This window comes from Salmo salar, chromosome ssa06 (genome assembly GCF_905237065.1).
Source record: "Salmo salar chromosome ssa06, Ssal_v3.1, whole genome shotgun sequence".
NCBI lineage: Eukaryota > Metazoa > Chordata > Actinopteri > Salmoniformes > Salmonidae > Salmo > Salmo salar.
Window position 1 is genome coordinate 25,987,661 of NC_059447.1, and position 20,947 is coordinate 26,008,607.

Genomic DNA, 20,947 nt, shown 5'->3' on the forward strand with positions numbered 1-20,947 from the left:
AGAGTAACATCTACTGAAGTATAATATTCCCCTGAGAGTTAAAACAACAGAACTACTTGTACATCAACACAAGGCACATACACTACATGACCAAAAGTATGTGGACACCTGCTCATCGAATATCTCATTCCGAAATCATGGGCATTAATGTGGAGTCGGTCCCCCCTTTGCTGCTATACTCTTCTGGGAAGTCTTTCCACTAGATGTTGGAACATTGCTGCAGAGACATGCTTCCATTCAGCTACAATAGCATTAGTGTTGTTGGGCCCTGATGTTGGGCGATTAGGCCTGGCTCGCAGTCGGCGTTCCAATTCATCCCAAAGGTGGGGCTGCGGTCAGGGCTATGTGCAGGCCAGTCAATTTCTTCCACACTGATCTCGAACAAACCATTTCTGTATTGACCTCGCTTTGTGCATGGGGGCATTGTCATGCTGAAACAGGAAAGGGCCTTCCCCAAACTTTTGCCACATAGTTGGCAGCACAGAATTGTCTAGAATGCCATTGTATGTTGTAGAGTTAAGATTTCCCTTCAATGGAACTAAGGGGCCTAGCCCGAAACATGAAAAACAGCCCCAGACCATTATTCTTCCTCCACCAAACTTTACAGTTGGCATTCTCCTGGCCTCCGCTAAGAGCAGAATCGTCCGTCGGACTGCCAGATGGTGAAGCGTGATTCATCAATCCAGAGAACATCTTTCCACTGCTCCAGAGTTCAATGGCGCTCCAGATGGCGCTTGGCATTGCACATGTTGATCTTAAGCTCCAGACGAACAGTTATTGCGCTGACATTGCTTCCAGAGGCAGTTTGTAACTAGGTAGTAACCAAGGAAAGACGATTTTTACGCGCTAAGTGTTTCAGCAATCGATGGTCCCATTCTCTGAGCTTGTGAGTCCTACCACTTTACGGCTGAGCCGTTGTAGCTCCTAGATGTTTCCACTTAACTGTACATTAACAGCCCTTACAGTTGACAGTAGGCAGCTCTATGATGGCAGAAAATTGAGGAACTGACTTGTTGGAAAGGAGGCATCCTATGACAGGACCACGTTGAAAGTCACTGAGCTCTTCAGTAAGGCCATTCTACTGCCATTGTTTGTCTATGGAGTCTGCTCCTCTGTGTTGTTCCCTATAGTAGCATTGTTTGTCGTGACGTGTTAATGTCCAGACGCTGTCCCTGTTCCGTTGCATGTCCGTCTATATTAAATAGATATATATAAATACAGTCCTTTTGGAAAGTATTCAGACCCCTTGACTTTTTCCACATTTTGTTACATTATAGCCTTACTCTAAAATTTACTAAATAGTTTTTTTTCTCAAACATACAATACCCCACAATGACAGAGCAAAAACAGGTTTATAGAAATTTTTACAAATGTATTACAATAAAATAAATGGAAATATCACATTTACATAAGTATTCAGACCCTTTACTCAATACTTTGTTGAAACACCTTTGGCTGTGATTCAGGCCAAAGAGTTCAATCTTGTTTCTCATGGTCTGAGAGTCTTTAGGCGCCTTTTGGCAAACTCCAAGCCGGCTGTCATGTGCCTTTTACTAAGAAGTGGCTTCCGTCTGGCCACCATAAATGCCTGATTGGTGGAGTGCTGTGGAGATGTTTGTGTTTCTGGAAGTTTCTCCCATCTCCACAGAGGAACTCTAGAGCTCTATCAGAGTGACCATCAAGTTCTTGATAACCTCCTGCCCAAGGCCTTTCTCCCCGATTGCTCAGTTTGGCCGGGCGGCCAGCTCAAGGAAGAGTCTTGGAGGTTCAAAACTTCCATTTAAGAATGATGGAGGCCACTGTGTTCTTGGGGACCTTCAATGCTGCAGAAATGTTTTGGTACCCTTCTCCAGATCTGTGCCTCGACACAATCCTGTCAGGGTGCACTACGGACAATTCCTTTGACCTCATGGCTTGGTTTTTGCTCTGACATGCGCTGTTTACTGTGGGACCTTATATAGACAGATGTTTGACTTTCCAAATCATATCCAATCAATTTAATTTCCCATAGGTGGACTCCAATAAAGTTGTAGAAACATCTCAAGGATGATCAATTTAAACAGGATACACCGGAGCTCAATTTTGAGTCTCATAGCAAAGGGTCTGAAATAAGGTATTTCTTTTTTTTTTTTTTTTTACATCTGTAAAAATGTCAAAAAACTGTTTTTGCTTTTTCATTATGTGTAGATTGCTGAGGAAATGTTTCTTCTTAATCCATTTTAGAATAAGGCTATAACGTAACAACATGTGGAAACAGTCAAGGGGTCTGAATACTTTCCGAAGGCACTGTATATACAACAACAAAAAACTGGAGACCATTAACATGGTTGTGACTAGATAGCATAGCATTGACTGGAAGTTACTTTTCGTAGCAGGTTAGGAGAGCACTTTAGCTAAACCTTAACCTTTTCCTAACCTAATTCTCCTAACATGCTGTGTAAATTATCCAAACCTGCATTGAAAAAGTCACTTCCGTTCTTAGTTGTATACCACCTAAACCTATTGACACTCCTGGAGTTATGATACAAACAATATTGTCAATGTAAAGCTAATTTTATCACAGTCATGTCTAACATTGTCTTCCAGTATAAGTATGTATTTTGACATGGACAACGGAGTATTTATAGCTTGCACAGTTGCAATATTCCCAGTATTTGAATCTACTGTATCTGCCCCTACCTATGCAAATTTCACCTATCCCCTCTTCCTTTCCCTCCCTCTTTTTCCTCCTTATATAAATTATCTGTATCTAAGAGTCCTGGAGAGTAGAGAAGAGTAGCTCCCACCAGTTCAGCTTCAACACAAACAATGTTCCCTGCGTCTCTGCTGCTGCTGCTAGCAGCTGTCTCCTGTGAGTTCCTGACTGTAGTCTGATCAGTATAACCTGTGTTGCTGTGATACTGATGTGAATCCTTGATTGATCTGACCGGTCTTTCCTCTCCCTCCTCAGGTGTCCACTGTCAGGTCGTACTCACACAGGCTGAACAGTCAGTCCAGGGGACCAGTGGAGGATCCCTTAAACTCACATGTGCCTGTAGTGGATTTACTCTAAGCAGCTACAGAATGCACTGGATCCGCCAGGCACCTGGACAGGGTTTACAATGGATTCTTCACTATTATTCTAGCAGTGACAATGGTTATACCCTGGTTCTGCAAGGACGATTTACAGCATCGAAGGATAGCACTAATTTCTATCTGCACATGACTCAGCTGAAGCCAGAGGACTCTGCAGTGTATTACTGTGCTAGAGACTCACAATGGTAAAAGTAATGGGAGTAGCCGTACAAAAACCATCTGGTTGAGAAAAGACGTGCACAAACACACGTATGGTATGACCAATAAACCATGACAAGGGGATGCATGAGGCACAATTCTAATGATGTTTTTAAAGTGGAACTGACAGTGTTTTAGAAACATTCAATCTTATTAAAATATGTTCATATACAACACCAGGAAGAATATGACACCTTTTTTTCTGACAAGCAAGCACTTAGATATGGTCATTTTCACGTTTTCATAAATTCATAGAATGTTTGGGAACATTTGGCATTTTGGTCAGGCATTTGTGAAAATTCTATATTAATATAGAGTGGGAATGCAACCTTACATTTGGACAATTAATAGACACTGCAGTAAATAAAACTGAATAAAAACATCTGTCCTGTCCAGGACCGGAGTGCTCCATAGCCAATCAAAGCTACAGTAGGCCTATATGCAAATTAGCAATTTGCCACATGGGCCTGCCATCATTCACTTTGAACTGGACTGTGTGTTTACAGGCTGTAGCAACAGCGTGACTTTAGATCATTAGAACACATTTGCCAAAAGCCACAAAATACACCTGAAAGGATTTCTGCATTTGGGAACTTCACAGTCCTATTGATCAAACAACCATGAAAAGGTAAGCTCTCTCTCCCTCAGATGCCTATGCACATCATCAACAACAAAATCAACAACTAATGTTAGCCAGAGCCAGATGAGCTAAAATCTAATGAGGGAACATTAGATAAACCCTCTCAAACCTTTTCAGCTTGTTGGCTGTCAAAATTGCACTGAAAAACGATGGGGAATAGTAGCCTGCTTGTCCTTCTGTAGCTTGCCTGCCAATGCATGCTTGTCCCAACCCACATTTTGACAACTGAATGGGGAACTTACCTGCCTACCTGCTCATTTGATCGATGCCAAATACATTTAATTGGCAACTAAGAGATATGCTAACTGTGGATAACAGTAGTTCAAGTTCAGCATAGCTAGCTAAGCTAGCAAAGTGAATAACATTTCTTTCCAGGTAACCAAATGACACCTGCAGCTCAAGCTGTAGCCACCGAAAAACAATATTCCCTGAGGAGAAATAGTTGTTAAATCATCCACTCCTTCAATGACATGACATCCTCCAGAAGCAAACTAGATAATGTTAGGCTCTATGTTTTAGCTTGCTAAATAAATAGCTAAATACGCTAGCCTAGAGGTGTCAAACTAAATCAGCGCACGGGACATATTGAAAAAAATTATAATTCGCAGGCCAGATATAGCCTATTTGTTTTTACAAAAACACGTGCAACTGCGACCCAAACTGGTCATTGTTTTAATTGAAAACAAATTGCTTTTTATACTGTACATATGATGATGTATGTAGCATTTTAACATTAAAACAAAAGAGATAAATAATATTTGTCCAGTCATTGCTGCTATGCTTGCAGATGTACATAATATTCTGTGACCCAAATCAAAAAGTATTTAATAACTCCAAATAACAAAAATGTAGCTATAGGTTGTTTAACACTTAAACATAAAACATGTTTAAAAAAATGTGCACTGCATGGATCCCCGGTGCAGTTTAATGCAGCATTGCTGTATGGTGCAGTCAAAATGTATTGTAGTTGAGTAGCATGCGTATTGTTCAAATGTTGCTGTAATAGGTCTACGTTTCTCCTTTGCATGGATTTTTTTGCAGGTTTAGTTTTTTCGTTATTCTTTGTCAAGCTTTTTAAAACTGACTGCAACATTTTAGTAGCCTAGCTAATACTTTGGCATGTGTCTGTATACTTTCCCTCTGAGTTACCTGGATACTCGAAAGCAGCGCAATTGAAGTAGAATTCACTGATGCAAGCGCATCAGGCTGTAATAGATGACTCAACTATTACCTCATTCATACTCGCTTGTGTATCCTATTTGGCCCGCAGGCCTTGTGTGACACATGCGCTGGCCTATTAGCCATGTTATGACTGACTTGCGATCCCTGCCTTGCTAGTTTGATTGTATTGACATTCCTTACTTACAGTCATCAGTTTTTTTTCAAAATATTGAGTCATTGAAACTGAAACAGTGTATCCCGAATGGGTGGAGGCAGCAAACAATGCACCAGGCCAGCTGTAATTTACAACATGACAGGTTAATAACATGAATCATGCATTGAACTGCATCCATCTATTCTGCCAACAATGTTTTATTGAACTTTATACATTTTTTATTCAAACATAACCTATTTTAAAACCTCTTAGAAAGTTGGTTTTGAACCATAAACTGTGAATTTTATATTTTTGACTGATTTTATGAATGTCTGTTTCATATCTGCAAAGTAGTTAAAACGCATGAGAACATGAGAACCCCTGTCACGTAAGTTGTTATTTCTATGGTAGAGTGGTCAGGGCATGACAGGGGGTGTTTATCTGTTTTTGTATGTCTATGTTCAGTTCTAGTTTTTGTATTTCTATGTTGGTTGTTGTTTGGCATGACCTCCAATTAGAGGCAGCTGGTTGTCGTTGTCTCTAATTGGAGGCCATATTTAAGTTGATGTTTGTCCCACCTGTCCTTGTGGGTGATTATATTTTGAGTAGTGTGTTTTTCCCTCTCTGCGTCACGGTTTGTTGTTTTCTGGTTAGTTTAAGTATTTTTGTATTGCATCACGTTTCACGAATATAATAAATATGTGGAACACAAACGCTGCATCTTGGTCCGCACCTTATTTTTATTTTTTTTGGGGGGGGCACACGTGGAGTGTTGCTAAGTCAGGTTGGAGACCTGAGCCAACTCCCCATGCTTACTGTGGGGAGCGAGTGATCAAGCAAGAACCATATTATGCTGAGATATGCACTGTGTTGCCAGTGCATATCTACAGCCCGGTGCGCTTGGTGCAAGCTCCTCACAGGTGCCGTGCTAGAGTTGGCATTCAGCCAAGATGGGTTGAACTAGCCATAAGCTCCAGACCTCCAGTGCGCCTGCCCAGCCCAGTACGTCCTGTTCCTGCTCCCCGCACTCGCCCTGAGGTGCGTGTTACTAGTCTGGCACCTCCAAAGCCAGCCCCACGCATCAGGCCTCCAGTGCGCCTGCCCAGCCCAGTACGTCCTGTTCCTGCTCCCCACACTCGCCCTGAGGTGCGTGTTACTAGTCTGGCGCTTCCAAAGCCAGCCTCACGCATCAGGCCTCCGGTGCACCTTCCAGTCCAGTACGTCCTGTTCCTGCTCCCCGCACTCGCCCTGAGGTGCGTGTTACTAGTCTGGCGCCTCCAAAGTCAGCCCCACGCATCAGGCCTCCGGTGCACCTTCCAGTCCAGTACGTCCTGTTCCTGCTCCCCGCACTCGCCCTGAGGTGCGTGTTACTAGTCTGGCGCCTCCAAAGTCAGCCCCACGCATCAGGCCTCCAGTGCGCCTTCCAGTCCAGGACGTCCTGTTCCTGCTCCCCGCACTCGCCTTCCAGTGCGCCTCCATAACCCAGTACAGCCAGTGCCTGCTGTGAGCACTCGGCCATTAGTGCGTCTTCCCAGTCTGGTGAGAGCAATTCCTGCTCCACGCACTCTCCCTCCAGTGCGCATCCATAACCCGGTACAGCCAGTGCCTGCTGTGAGCACTCGGCCCTCAGCGCTTGTCTGCAGCCCAGAGCCTTCAGCGGTGGTCTGCAACCCAGAGCCTTCAGCGGTGGTCTGCAACCCAGAGTCTTCAGCGGCGGCTTTTAGCCCAGAGTCTTCAGCGGCGGTTGGCGGTCCGATGATCCATGGTCTGGTTCCTCCGGACATACAGAAGCAGGGGAATCAGCGGGCGGTGGGGGTACTACGCCCGGAACCAGAGCCACCGCCATAAGACATTATTCACCCACCCTACCCTCCCTTTGTGTTTTTGATTTTAATTTTTTTTGGGGGGGTTTATTGTTGATGTTTGGTAGGTGCGGTCGGAGTCCGCAACTTTGGGGGGGTACTGTCACGTCCTGACCATAGTAAGTTGTTATTTTCTATGGTAGAGTGGTCAGTGCGTGACAGGGGGTGTTTATCTGTTTTTGTATGTCTATGTTCAGTTCTAGTTTTTGAATTTCTATGTTGGTCATTGTTTACCAACAACGCAAGAAAATATCTATGTCATTTGTGTCCCATAACTGAGGCCTTTTCTAACCATCTCCCAGAAGTGTAATTTCAAAACTGTCAAATTATCACATTATAATTTGGTAAAACTTCAGAAAAATGTGTTCCATTATTATAATTTAGTTGTTGTATTTTACCCTCTTTTTCTCCCAATTTCAGTCTTGTCTCATTGCTGCAACTCCCCAACGGGATCGGGAGAGGCGAAGGTCGAGTCATGCATCCTCTGAAGCATGACCAGGCAAACCTCACTCCTTAAGCGTGCAAAATAAAAAACACAAAGCAACAATCGCCACTACATTATTATAACCTCATAACCTGTCACAGTGGAGAACAGTTTAATAAAGGTGATCATCAGAATACACATTATTACTGCTGTTTCAGTGTCTCCCTGTCAGGTCTCCCTATACAGTACCAGGACCAGAACTGTACAAAAACCCATCCTCTTGCGAGAAACTTTATAGAATATAAAGAATGAAAGTCAATGGGAAAATAAATGTTTTATCCATAAAATACCCAAGGAGAGTGTCTAGCCATCTCCTTTGTTACTAAATTAGAGGACAGATAGTCAATATGTCAAATGCACGTAAAATAATAGGACAACTTATGCTAAATTGTGACACAAAATATTGACTAGTCTTGCCACTAGGTTCTGGAACAAAACATGCGGTAGCATACCACAATTACTGAAATGATAACATTATGACAAGCAAAAGGCATACCGTAGGCGTTCATCTCCCTGGCCAAAAGATGGTGCCATGCCAACACAGTTCATCCCCGCCACAACTGGAACTCATTATTTACACATACAACATGTATTATTTGTATATTTATTTATTTGGATCCGAATTAGCTTTTGCAGAGGCAGCAGCTATTCTTCCTGGGGTCCACAGAAAAACACTATACATAACAAGTAACAAAACACTGATAGACATGGACAGTCACACAAATGTAAAATACAATGATGTACAAACAAGAAAATAAATACATGTATGTACGGATGGATGTGCAAAATATCATGAACACATTATGCATATATAATGCTTCCAGTGATGCATCAGACACCTCTCCTTGTAGGACAGACAGTACGCAAATAAACCCCCTCCCTCTGCTATATCAATGACCTATTCTGACAGAACCTTCATCACTGCAACCACCCTGTCTGGTAGTACCCAGACAGACACTGTCTGCCATACAACAGAGAAACATCCTGGCCTTACTGCCATATAAGTGGGGAGATTTTATTCTTTATTTTACTTTAAGATACAGGACACCAAACATTTGAGAGATTGGGGAGAAACATCACATACCTCTGAATCCAGTCAATGCAGTTGTTTTGCTATTGTGACATGCTGTAGTTTTTGATGAATGCCCCTCATCGCTCTTTTTTCTACACTCCCATCTCTTTCAGATCTACACAGCATTAGTTTGACCTCCTCCCCTGTTCTACTCAAACCTCCTGGAGATTCAGTGAAACTATCTTGCCAAGTCTCTGGCTATGCCCTGACAGACTAAGGTACAGGTTGGATACGACAGCAGCCAGGGAAAACATTGGAGTGGATTGGGATAATCTGAGGTGGTGGATCCATCAACTCTGGAGCCTCTTTTAAGAGCAGATTCACCATCTCCAGAGACAGTAGTAATGTACTGTACAGTATTTACATTTTTTACATTTTTTTACATTTTTAGTCATTTAGCAGATGCTCTTATCCAGAGCTCTCTTATCCTTATCCAGAGCGACTTACAGTAAGTAGTGAGTGTATACACCATCTATCTATGTTGTGTATTTCCATTTACACAACATAGAACATAACCAAAACCCCGGAATACTCTAAACAAACACCCCTCTACATAAACACATATAACAACAAACCCTGAACCACATAAAACAAACACCCCCCTGCCACGTCCTGACCAAACTACAATAACAAATAACCCCTTTACTGGTCAGGACGTGACAGGTGCCTCTAGGGCAATTTTGAAAGCTGACTGAGCACCTTTTAACATTTATTTTTTTGTCATTTAGCAGACGCTCTTATCCAGAGCGACTTACAGTAGTGAAGGCATACATTTCATACATTTGTTTTTTTCCCGTACTGAAATTAAATGATGAATGTGTTTGTTTTTCTTTACGCTTGCATTTTGTATGTATATTTTGAATTGTGTAATTTAGGTAATTCTTGGCTCATCTGTAAAAGACAACTTGGTCTCAGTTTGACGCCCTGATAAAATAAAGCTTCATTTTTATGTTATTTAAAAAAAAAATGTCCTGACAACTCTTGATCAGAGTTATTACAGCAGTATCTGTATCTTGCAAATAAGACATGAGTAAATAATGGTGTGGGTGATTCATTGTAAAAAATAATTTGTTCTTAACTGACCTGCATAGTTCAATAAAGGTTAAATAAAAATACAAAAAAGAATACAAATCTTATCAAAACAGAACATCTCAAGATGGCCTACCAGTTGATCAGTGGGTATTTATCAAAGCTTCCTTTGATTGGTGTGGCGGATGAATCAGAATTAGTTGGGTTACATAGATAATTAAGATGTTTTATTAGCATAATATGCTTATGCGAGATACTTGTCATTAGGATGGCTTGCCTTTTGGACTCTGGTGTTGACAGTTGTACTTTTCCCTTAGCTAGGGCTCAGTCACTTGGGGCCCAGAGAGGGGAGAAGTCAGAATGAAACATTGTCTTCATATGTGAATGTGTCTTTACCTATTCTTAAACCATGTGAAGAGATGGCGTGATTAATGGGGAACCAATTACTTGTCTCCACAATGTCTGTGCGGAAGTCACTCCCTCCTTTTCTATGTTGTGAGGAGGTGTATGGCAGTGTCTGGGACCATTGTATGTCCTCTCTCTAGATCTTGTACTTATCCTGGGATTGTGTATGACCTAGAGGCTCACTCCCCTCAGTGAGCTTGTCCAGGAGTGGAGTACAGAGGGGGTTTACTTGAGATGTGAGTATCTAGAGTTGTCAATTGATTTATGCCATTGGATGAGCTAATGGTTCTGTTCTATACTGTACCAGGGAGAGACGGTTCCAGTTTGGGGTAGGAGGACCAGATACTGGTCTATACAATGAACACTGTTGATACAGCAGTTGCTGTCTACTATGTTTTATAGATATCTTTCATACAGAACTTAACCTTTGTGAACTGTTCCTAAGATCTGTTGTTCGTCATGTACGTTGAGAGGGGTGGGTCTTGGGTATAAAAGATCTTTGTACTTTTGTGTAATCACTTTTTCAATGGCATCATTGAAGGTCAAGTGCTTTTGCAAAAGCATCTTAATTATTAAAGATGTAGTTTTAAGTATAACTGATATGTGTGTGAAGTTTGTAACTCTCCTCATTTGGTAATGCAGAAATTAGCCACCACATTGGTCCTCCCAGTGAGGAGGAGCTCATGCAAAACTCTCCAGTCCTCCATCTTTATTAATGTCTCTGTTGAAGGCTTTTTCTGCTGAGGACTGTCTCAACTACCTTTAGAGAACTAAACAGATCACCATGTTTCCTACCACAGTAATACTCTTACTGACAGTCTATTTAACAGGTGTGGATGTGCATCCTCATTATACGTTTATGAAGGAAATAAATTGACACGTTAGCTTTTATATTCAACAATGTCTATGCTTTCTATTTCCACAGGTGTTCATGGTCAGACACTGACTGAGTCTGGACCAGTGGTTAAAAAGCCTGGAGAATCCCACAAACTAACCTGTACAGCATCTGGGTTCACATTCAGAAGCTATGAGATTGCTTGGATCAGACAGGCTCTGTCACGCCCTGACCATAGAGAGCCCTTGTTTCTCTATGGTGTAGTAGGTCAGGGCGTGACTAGGGGGTATTCTAGTTTATAATTTCTATGTTGTGTTCCAGTTTATATTTTCTATGTTGGTATTTTGTATGGTTCCCAATTAGAGGCAGCTGGTGATCATTGTCTCTAATTGGGGATCATATTTAAGTAGCTATTTTTCCCACCTGTGTTTGTGGGATATTGTGTTTTGTGTATTGTGCATGTAGCACCACATAGTCACGTTTTGTTGTTTGTTTATTGATTCATTGTTTTTGCCTAAGTTTCACTTTGAAATAAATATGTGGAACTTAACAACCGCTGCGCCTTGGTCCCGTTCTTACGACAGACTCCTGGAGTGGATTGTTTTTATTAGCACGTCTACAGTAGTAGTCCAATCTCTTCCTCCCAATCAGTCCAGGGTAGATTCACCAGATTCTCCAGAGATGACTCCAGCAGTAAGCTGTACCTACAGATGAACAACCTGAAGAGTGAGGACACGGCAGTGTATTACTGTGCTAGAGAGTCATAGTGGTTAAACTAATGTTGGAAGCCATACAAAAACCATCTGGAATAGAAAGGATGTACTTGCACAATTGTATGCACAAACATTAGCTGGCCGTGATAGATGTTCACATACAGTATCATCACACAGTGACACAGCGATAACACACCTGTTAGATGTGTTGTTGATACACCAAAAGATATTCCATTATCTTAATTTTACTGATGTCTCAATACTTTAGTTAATTGAGGAGGATCTGCAATGTTTTGAAGTATCATGTAATATTTCAGTTCATATGAATCATTCATCTAGAGGTGTTCTTTTAGAAAAAATATATTAATGTAGCTGCTCCTTAAATTTTTTGTTGAACATTTATCATTCATCATTACCTACTTTTTTGTTGCCTATGTATGTATGCCAAAGAGTTTTATGAACACGTGGATTAACCAAATTATTTAGTTTCACGTGGTAAAATCACAAACATAATCTAAAGAGGGTCTGTGAGTTTTCACATTGTAAAGGTTGTGTCCATTAATATACTGTCACGTCCTGACCAATATAAGTTGTTATTTCTATGGTAGAGTGGTCAGGGCGTGACAGGGGGTGTTTTTGTGTTTGTTCTATGTTTTCTATTTCTATGTTGGAATTCTAGTTTGTCTATTTCTAGGTTGGGGTTTATTGGGTTGACCTTCAATTGGAGGCAGCTGTTCCTCGTTGCCTCTAATTGGAGGTCATATTTAGTAGGGGTGTTTTTTTTTTCCTGTGGTTTGTGGGTAGTTGTTTTCTGTTTAGTGTATGTTCACCTGATGGAACTGTTGTCAGTCGTTTTGATTTAAGTGTTTCATTGCAGTAAAGATATGAGCACTTCACACGCCGCGCCTTGGTCCCCTTTGTACGACCCGCGTTACATATACCCTTTTATATACTGTATCTCCCACCATCTCTCCATGTCAATGCAAACTCTCCCTCTGATTATTTCCCTACTTAAACCTGTTAGGGCTAGGGGGCAGTATTGACACGGCTGGATAAAAAACATACCCGATTTAATCTGGTTACCACTCCTACCCAGTAACTAGAATATGCATATACTTATTACATATGGATAGAAAACACCCTAAATTTTCTAAAACTGTTTGAATGGTGTCTGTGAGTATAACAGAACTCAAATGGCAGGTCAAAACCTGAGAGATTCCTTTACAGGAAGTGGCCTGTCTGACCATTTCTTGAACTTCTTTTCCATCTCTATCATTTACTAAGGATCTCTGCTCTAACGTGACACTTCCCACGTCGTCCATAGGCGCTCAGAGCCCGGGAAAAAACAGAATGTCGTCATTCCAGCCCCAGGCTGAAACACATTATCGCCTTTCTCAAGTGGCCGATCAAGGGACACTGGCTTATGCGCGTGACCCCGACCGCCCCCGCCTTTGGGATTTTTTTCCTCTGTTTGCCGAAAAGGAGATTCCCTGTCGGAATATTATCGCTTTTCTACGAGAAAAATGTCGTAAAAATTGATTTTAAACAGCGGTTGACATGCTTCGAAGTACGGTAATGGAATACTTAGAATTTTATTGTCACGAATTGCGCCATGCGCGTGACACTTCTTTACTATTTCGGATAGTGTCTGGAACGCATCGAACAAAACGGCGCTATTCGGATATAACGATGGATTATTTTGGACCAAACCAACATTTGTTATTGAAGTAGCAGTCCTGGGTGTGTATTCTGACGAAGACAACAAAAGGTAATGAAACTTTTATAATAGTAAATATGATTATGGTGAGTGCTAAACTTGCCGGGTGTCTAAATAGCGAGCCCGTGATGCCTGGGCTATGTACTTAGAATATTGCAAAATGTGCTTTCACCAAAAGCTATTTTAAAATCGGACATATCGAGTGCATAGAGGAGGTCTGTATCTATAATTCTTAAAATAATTGTTATGCTTTTTGTGAACGTTTATCGTGAGTAATTTAGTAAAATGTTAGCGAATTCCCCGGAAGTTTGCTAGTTCTGAACGTCACATGCTAATGTAAAAGCTGGTTTTTGATATAAATATGAACTTGATTGAACAAAACATGCATGTATTGTATAACATAATGTCCTAGGGTTGTCATCTGATGAAGATCATCAAAGGTGAGTGCTGCATTTAGCTGTCTTCTGGGTTTTGGTGACATTATATGCTGGCTTGAAAAATGGGTGTCTGATTATTTCTGGCTTGGTACTCTGCTGACATAATCTAATGTTTTGCTTTCGTTGTAAAGCCTTTTTGAAATCGGACAGTGTGGTTAGATTAACGAGAGTCTTGTCTTTAAATGGCTGTAAAATAGTCATATGTTTGAGAAATTGAAGTAATAGGATTTTTAAGATTTTGAAAATCGCGCCACAGGATGGCAGTGGCTGTTACGTAGGTGGGACGAATTCGTCCCGCCTAGCCTAGAGAGGTTAAAGACAAGACTCTCGTTAACCTCTTGGGGCTATGTGGGACGCTAGCGTGCCACCCGTGGTGCACCCTATCAACAGCAGGTGCATTTCAAGAGCGGCAAATTTGAAACCAAATAAATGTCAAAATTCAAATTTTTCAAACTAATGTTTTGCTTTCGTTGTAAAGCCTTTTTGAAATCGGACAGTGTGGTTAGATTAACGAGAGTCTTGTCTTTAAATAGCTGTAAAATAGTCATATGTTTGAGAAATTGAAGTAATAGGATTTTTAAGGTTTTGAAAATCGCGCCACAGGCTTCAAGTGGCTGTTACGTAGGTGGGACGAATTCGTCCCGCCTAGCCCATAGAGGTTAATCTAAACACACTGTCCGATTTCAAAAAGGCTTTACAATGAAAGCAAAACATTAGATTATGTCAGCAGAGTACCCAGCCAGAAATAATCAGACACCCATTTTTCAAGCTAGCATATAATGTCACAAAAACCCAGAAGACAGCTAAATGCAGCACTAACCTTTGATGATCTTCATCAGATGACACACCTAGGACATTATGTTATACAATACATGCATGTTTTGTTCAATCAAGTTCATATTTATATCAAAAACCAGCTTTTTACATTAGCATGTGACGTTCAGAACTAGCATACCCCCCGCAAACCTCCGGTGAATTTACTAAATTACTCACGATAAACGTTCACAAAAAACATAACAATTATTTTAAGAATTATAAATACAGAACTCCTTTGTGCAATCGAAGTGTCCGATTTTAAAATAGCTTTTCGGTGAAAGCACATTTTGCAATATTCTGAGTACATAGCCCAGCCATCACGGCTAGCTATTTAGACACCCACCAAGTTTAGCCCTGACCAAACTCCGATTTACTATTACAAAAGTTTGATTACCTTTGATGTTCTTCGTCAGAATGCACTCCCAGGACTGCTACTTCAATAACAAATGTTGGTTTGGTCCAAAATAATCAATCGTTATATCCAAATAGCGATGTTTTGTTCGTGCGTTCAAGACACTATCCGAAGTGTAAATAAGTGTCACGAGCATGGCGCAATTCGTGACAAAAAAATTCTAAATATTCCATTACCGTACTTCGAAGCATGTCAACCGCTGTTTAAAATCCATTTTTATGCAATTTTTCTCGTAAAAAAGCGATAATATTCCGACCGAGAATCTGCGTTTAGGTAAACAGACGAAAGAAAACAAGGCATGGGGTTGACGCGGGCACGCGCCTGAGTCTCACAGTACTGTAACCAGCCACTACCCAAACGCGCTACTTTTTTTCAGCCAGAGCCAGCAAAGACACGATTCAGCTTTTTGCCGCCTTCTGAGAGCCCATAGGAGCCGTAGGAAGTGTCACGTAACAGCAGAGATCCTCTGTAATGGATAGAGATAATCAAGAAGGGCAAGAAATTGTCAGACAGGCCACTTCCTGCATGGAATCTTCTCAGGTTTTGGCCTGCCATATGAGTTCTGTTATACTCACAGACACCATTCAAACAGTTTTAGAAACTTTAGGGTGTTTTCTATCCAAAGCCAATAATTATATGCATATTCTAGTTACTGGGCAGGAGTAGTAACCAGATTAAATCGGGTACGTTTTTTATCCAGCCGTGTCAATACTGCCCCCTAGCCCTAACAGGTTAATCTAACCACACTGTCCGATTTCAAAAAGGCTTTACAACGAAAGCAAAACATTAGATTATGTCAGCAGAGTACCCAGCCAGAAATAATCAGACACCCATTTTTCAAGCTAGCATATAATGTCACAAAAACCCAGAAGACAGCTAAATGCAGCACTAACCTTTGATGATCTTCATCAGATGACACACCTAGGACATTATGTTATACAATACATGCATGTTTTGTTCAATCAAGTTCATATTTATATCAAAAAACAGCTTTTTACATTAGCATGTGACGTTCAGAACTAGCATACCCCCCGCAAACTTCTGGTGAATTTACAAAAAATGTACTAAATTACTCACGATAAACGTTCACAAAAAACATAACAATTATTTTAAGAATTATAGATACAGAACTCCTCTATGCACTCGATATGTCCGATTTTAAAATAGCTTTTCGGTGAAAGCACATTTTGCAATATTCTCAGTAGATAGCCCGGCATCACAGGGCTAGCTATTTAGACACCCAGCAAGTTTAGCACTCACCAAAGTCAGATTTACTATAAGAAAACTGTTATTACCTTTGGTGTTCTTCGTCAGAATGCACTCCCAGGACTTCTACTTCAATAACAAATGTTGGTTTGGTCCCAAATAATCCATAGTTATATCCAAACAGCAGCGTTTTGTTCGTGCGTTCAAGACACTATCCGAAAGGGTAAAGAGGGGTCACGAGCACGGCGCAATTCGTGACAAAAAATGTCTAAATATTCCATTACCGTACTTCGAAGCATGTCAACCGCTGTTTAAAATAAATTTTTATGCAATTTTTCTCGTAAAAAAGCGATAATATTCCGACCGGGAATCTGCGTTTAGGTAAAAAGACTAAAGAAAATAAAGCATGGGGTCGACTCGTGCACGCGCCTAAGCCCATTGTCCTCTGATCGGCCACTTGCCAAAAGCGCAAATGTGTTTCAGCCAGAGGCTGCCTCGATATCATTCAGCTTTTTCCCGCCTTCTGAGAGCCTATGGGAGCCGTAGGAAGTGTCACGTTACAGCAAAGATCCTCAGTCTTCAATAAAAAGAGCCAAGATGAACAATAACTTGTCAGACAGGCCACTTCCTGTTCAGAATCTTCTCAGGTTTTTGCCTGCCATATGAGTTCTGTTATACTCACAGACACCATTCAAACAGTTTTAGAAACTTTAGGGTGTTTTCTATCCAAAGCCAATAATTATATGCATATTCTCATTTCTGGGTAAGAGTAGTAACCAGTTTAAATCGGGTACGTTTTTTATCCGGCCGTGTAAATACTGCCCCCTACCCCCAACAGGTTAACAATCTAAGCCATATGTGTGATGCACTTCAAGAACTATCTGAATTGTCACCCGAGCTCCAAAAGAGAGACTGCACAATTATTACTGCACACAGGGCAGTCACCAGGGTGAGCGAGGGTGTTCAGTGCAATGGCAGAGGAGCCAGGTGACACACACAACTCAGCCAGAGGGATTCAGGATAACTCTTTCCAAGGCATCAAACTGTATGGTAGAAGACCCAGCGACAGAGTCCTTAATCAGAGGGAGTTTTTCGAGAGCTTGGCGAGGAACATGGAGACTAGAATGTTCTCTCAAGGAGGACGGGTAGTGGACAATACAGGATACAGCCAGTTCATCGAGGAGCTGAAGGTGCTTGACGGAGGACGCAGGAGCACTGTAGGGAGAAACAGATAGATATACTGTATATATATATATATTATATACAGTATATCTATCTATCTATCTATCTATCTATCTATCTATCTATCTATCTATCTATCTATCTTTGTTTATCCCAGCCCCCGTCCCGCTGGAGGCCTTTGCCTTTTGGTAGGCCGTCATTGTAAGTAAGAATTTGTTATTAATGGAATTGCCTAGTTAAATAAAGGTAAAATAAATAAAAAAATGAGTAAAAAAATGAGCTTCTGCTGCTCTCTCTCTGTCTGGTTTTACTCCTTATCAACTGTTCTGATGCTGAGCAAAGACTGAAGACAATTTTCCATTGTAACCTCTATCTCCATTGCTCCTTCATGTTTTTTCTCAATATTCCAACTCTCTCCTTTCTCCTCTCCCTCTGATTCCTCTCTCTTTCTCTCCATCAGGTTTAAATGGTCAGAGTATGGAGTCCATTCCCTCCAGTCCACTCCAGAAAAAGCCTCAACCTCTCCGGCAGAGGAACTGGGTATACCTTTATAAGCTATGATATGAACTGGATACAAGAAACCACTGGAATGGATGGGCTGGATCAATACCAATACCGGAGCAGCAGGCTATACCAAAACCCTAGAAGGGTGGATTGAACTGACCAATGACAGCTCAGTGAGCATGACACATCTGAATCTGTCTGGTCTGAAGGCAGAGGACTCTGCTGTGTAATACTGTGCACGCTGGGTACAGTGATGTGAATGTGTGGTGGAGCTGTACAAAAACCCCTCAGACATAGAGATAGGCTGTGAAACATGTACAAACTGTTGTACTCCCCTGACACACTTCACTAACCCTTCTCTTCAAACAACTGGGGTAAACAATGTATGCTTTAATATGAGATGTCCTTATATCAGAAACACTGTCTATGCTTCATGAATAGGGCCTTGAGTTTTTCTTGAAATGATTTTGAGATAGCCTAGAAAAATACGACAATAAACATGCACAGGTGTGTAGGAGTAATATTTTACAATGTCCAAGATGTTGCTAACGCACCTGATCTCACACACCTAAATTAAATAAGCTGACGATAAGGACAGAGACACCTTTTCCTATACGCAGACTATGTGGTTGTTAGGGGGCCCCCGACCATTTTTTATTTTTTTTTACATTTGGTATCTGGTTTAGGGCCCCCAAAAGGCTAGAGGCAACACTGCATAACGGCTTTGACTGTCAATGTCCGATGAGGTTTGTGCAAAAGCCTGTGCACCCAGAAAATTACATTACATATTGAACTTGATCACAACACTTAAAAAACAACCTCTAATTAATAACAAAGCAACATTTGACAATATACACAAAGTGGGTCATTCTCGCTTTGTTCTTTTAAGGCCAAAGGTAATCAAGGAGAGGTGTCGAGGAGAAGCAATGTGGACGAAAATGCATTTGTATGAAATGAGACTCCCTCCACTTGCACATCATCAGGCAAATTACCCCAAATATATGTGTAAAGTGATAAAACTAATTTAGCTAGTTGTGCAAGATATTTTGTAGATAAAGTAGATAAAGTAGCATATCGTTTTTTAAATGTTTGCATGCTTTTGTCCTTCTAGAAAGCAACAACTGCTTCAAAGGGGGTGTGGCAGATATCAAAGCTCTTCCGCGAAGATCAAAGGTTAGTGCTTCATTGAGCTGTGTTTTGGGTTTTATTGACATATATGCTTGCTTGGAAAATGGCTGTGGTTATTTTGGTCTATGTACTCTCCTAACATAATCTAATGTTTTTCTTTCACTGTAAAGCCTTTTTGAAATCGGACAATGTGGTTAGATTAACGAGAGTCTTATCTTTAAAATGGTGTAGAATAGTTGATTGTTTGAGAAAATTGAATTGTGGTATTTTAGTTGTTTTTGTATTTCGCGCCATGCGATTCCATTGGCTGTTGGCTGGGGGTTCCGCTGTCTGTCCACAACATGGGTAACTTTGACAGGGTAAAAACATTATTGGCTTAGACATAATGTTTGCTCCAACCTTCTACATAATATAATATATAATCACAAGTTCCAACCTCACACACTCCAAACTGTGGACCCGCTTATTAAGACTTATTAAGAGCTTCACTATGCCCACCAATACAGTATACCGCTCCCTCCCTTCACCTCTCTATGTCAATGCAAACCCAGTCCCTAGTTGTTTCCCAACTTAAACAGTGTCCGTCTGTCCTTAGAGGCCCCCTGAGTCCTGGAGAGTAGAGAAGAGCATCTCCCACCAGTTCAGCTTCAACACAAACCATGTTCCCTGCATCTCTGCTATTACTGCTGGTAGCTGCCTCCTGTGAATCTCTCTGTTAATACAAATGGAGATTTATTACAACTCTGGATTGATCATTTCTAATTTCAGATGAAAACTGACAATGCTGTGTATTGATGTGTTTCTCCTTCCAGGTGTCTACTGGGATATTGAACTCATCCAGCCTGATCCAGTGGTTATAAAACCAGGAGAGTCTTTCAGCATCTCCTGCAAATTATCTGGGTTTTCTATATATTCTAACTGTCCTCACTGATATGACAAGCTGAAGGCAAAGTTTTGGAGCATGTTCGTTATACATGCAGTAGTAGTTCTTCTAGTGTAGATTCACTAAAGAGCAAGATCACTTCTAGCTATGACAGCTCAAGCAGTACAGCGTTTCTACAAGGGAACAACTTCCAGACTGAAGACACAGCTGTGTATTATTGTCCTCGTTGAACACAGTGATACAAACCACCAACAGAGCAGTAAAAAAAAAAATTCTCCAGTGATTCATTTTATAATAGCATTCATTAAATCACATAGAACAGAGATGTTTCCTCAATATAAAATGTGTAAATGAATACAAGCCCTACTTATCACTGGCTCTACTGGAAATTAGTATTTGAATTGTTTACCAATTATACTCCTTCCAGAATGATGACTCCAGACCTTGATGGTATTCTAATTGATGTCTATTAAAACATTCAATGAACTAATTCATGATCCACTACATGTTTTAATCATTCATAAATGGTGGCCTCACCAATAGAGAACGAGAAGGTCTAAGCTCTGTATTGATAAGGGAATTTATATGTTTAAAGTAATGACTAAAGAATTCCACCCTGAAACAGATTATGACTCTGAAAAAGCTAACAGGAAAGAGGGCCCTTCCAAGGCCTCTCTAATCTAGGAACTGCGAGAAACTGCCAAGGCTGGTAGAAAAGTGATAAAACTGTCTGTGTATGTAGGTGGGGGTGGGAAGTATAAAATGACTATATTTGCATTTTTGACTTCAGAATGTTCTCTGAATAAAGCCTACGAACCTTTTGCAGAAGCCGAGTCTTTGCCTAATTATTATTAAACCCAGGGTCTTACAAACCTCGGGGGATTGGTCAAAGCTTAAATAATTGTTTAGATATAATCATTGGGATTGAAAATTCTCGAAACATGTTTTATCAAAAAGATTCAAATAACAAAAATATGTTATAAATTAAAATATATACAACTAAAAAACTGGAGACCAAAATGGTTGTGACTAGA

The 20,947-nt window shown here is 40.8% G+C and overlaps 1 protein-coding gene and 1 gene segment (V, D, J or C); one reads left to right on the forward strand and one right to left on the reverse strand.

Annotated features, from left to right (window-relative positions):
• Positions 1–20,947, reverse strand: part of LOC106606764 (uncharacterized) — a 423,559-nt gene that overhangs the window by 174,905 nt on the left and 227,707 nt on the right. The gene's annotated exons all lie outside the window — the stretch shown is intronic.
• LOC123743409 (Ig heavy chain V region-like) lies at positions 2,752–3,521 on the forward strand. The segment is given in 2 exon segments: positions 2,752–2,851; positions 2,951–3,521. Coding segments are annotated over 2 exon segments (357 nt in total).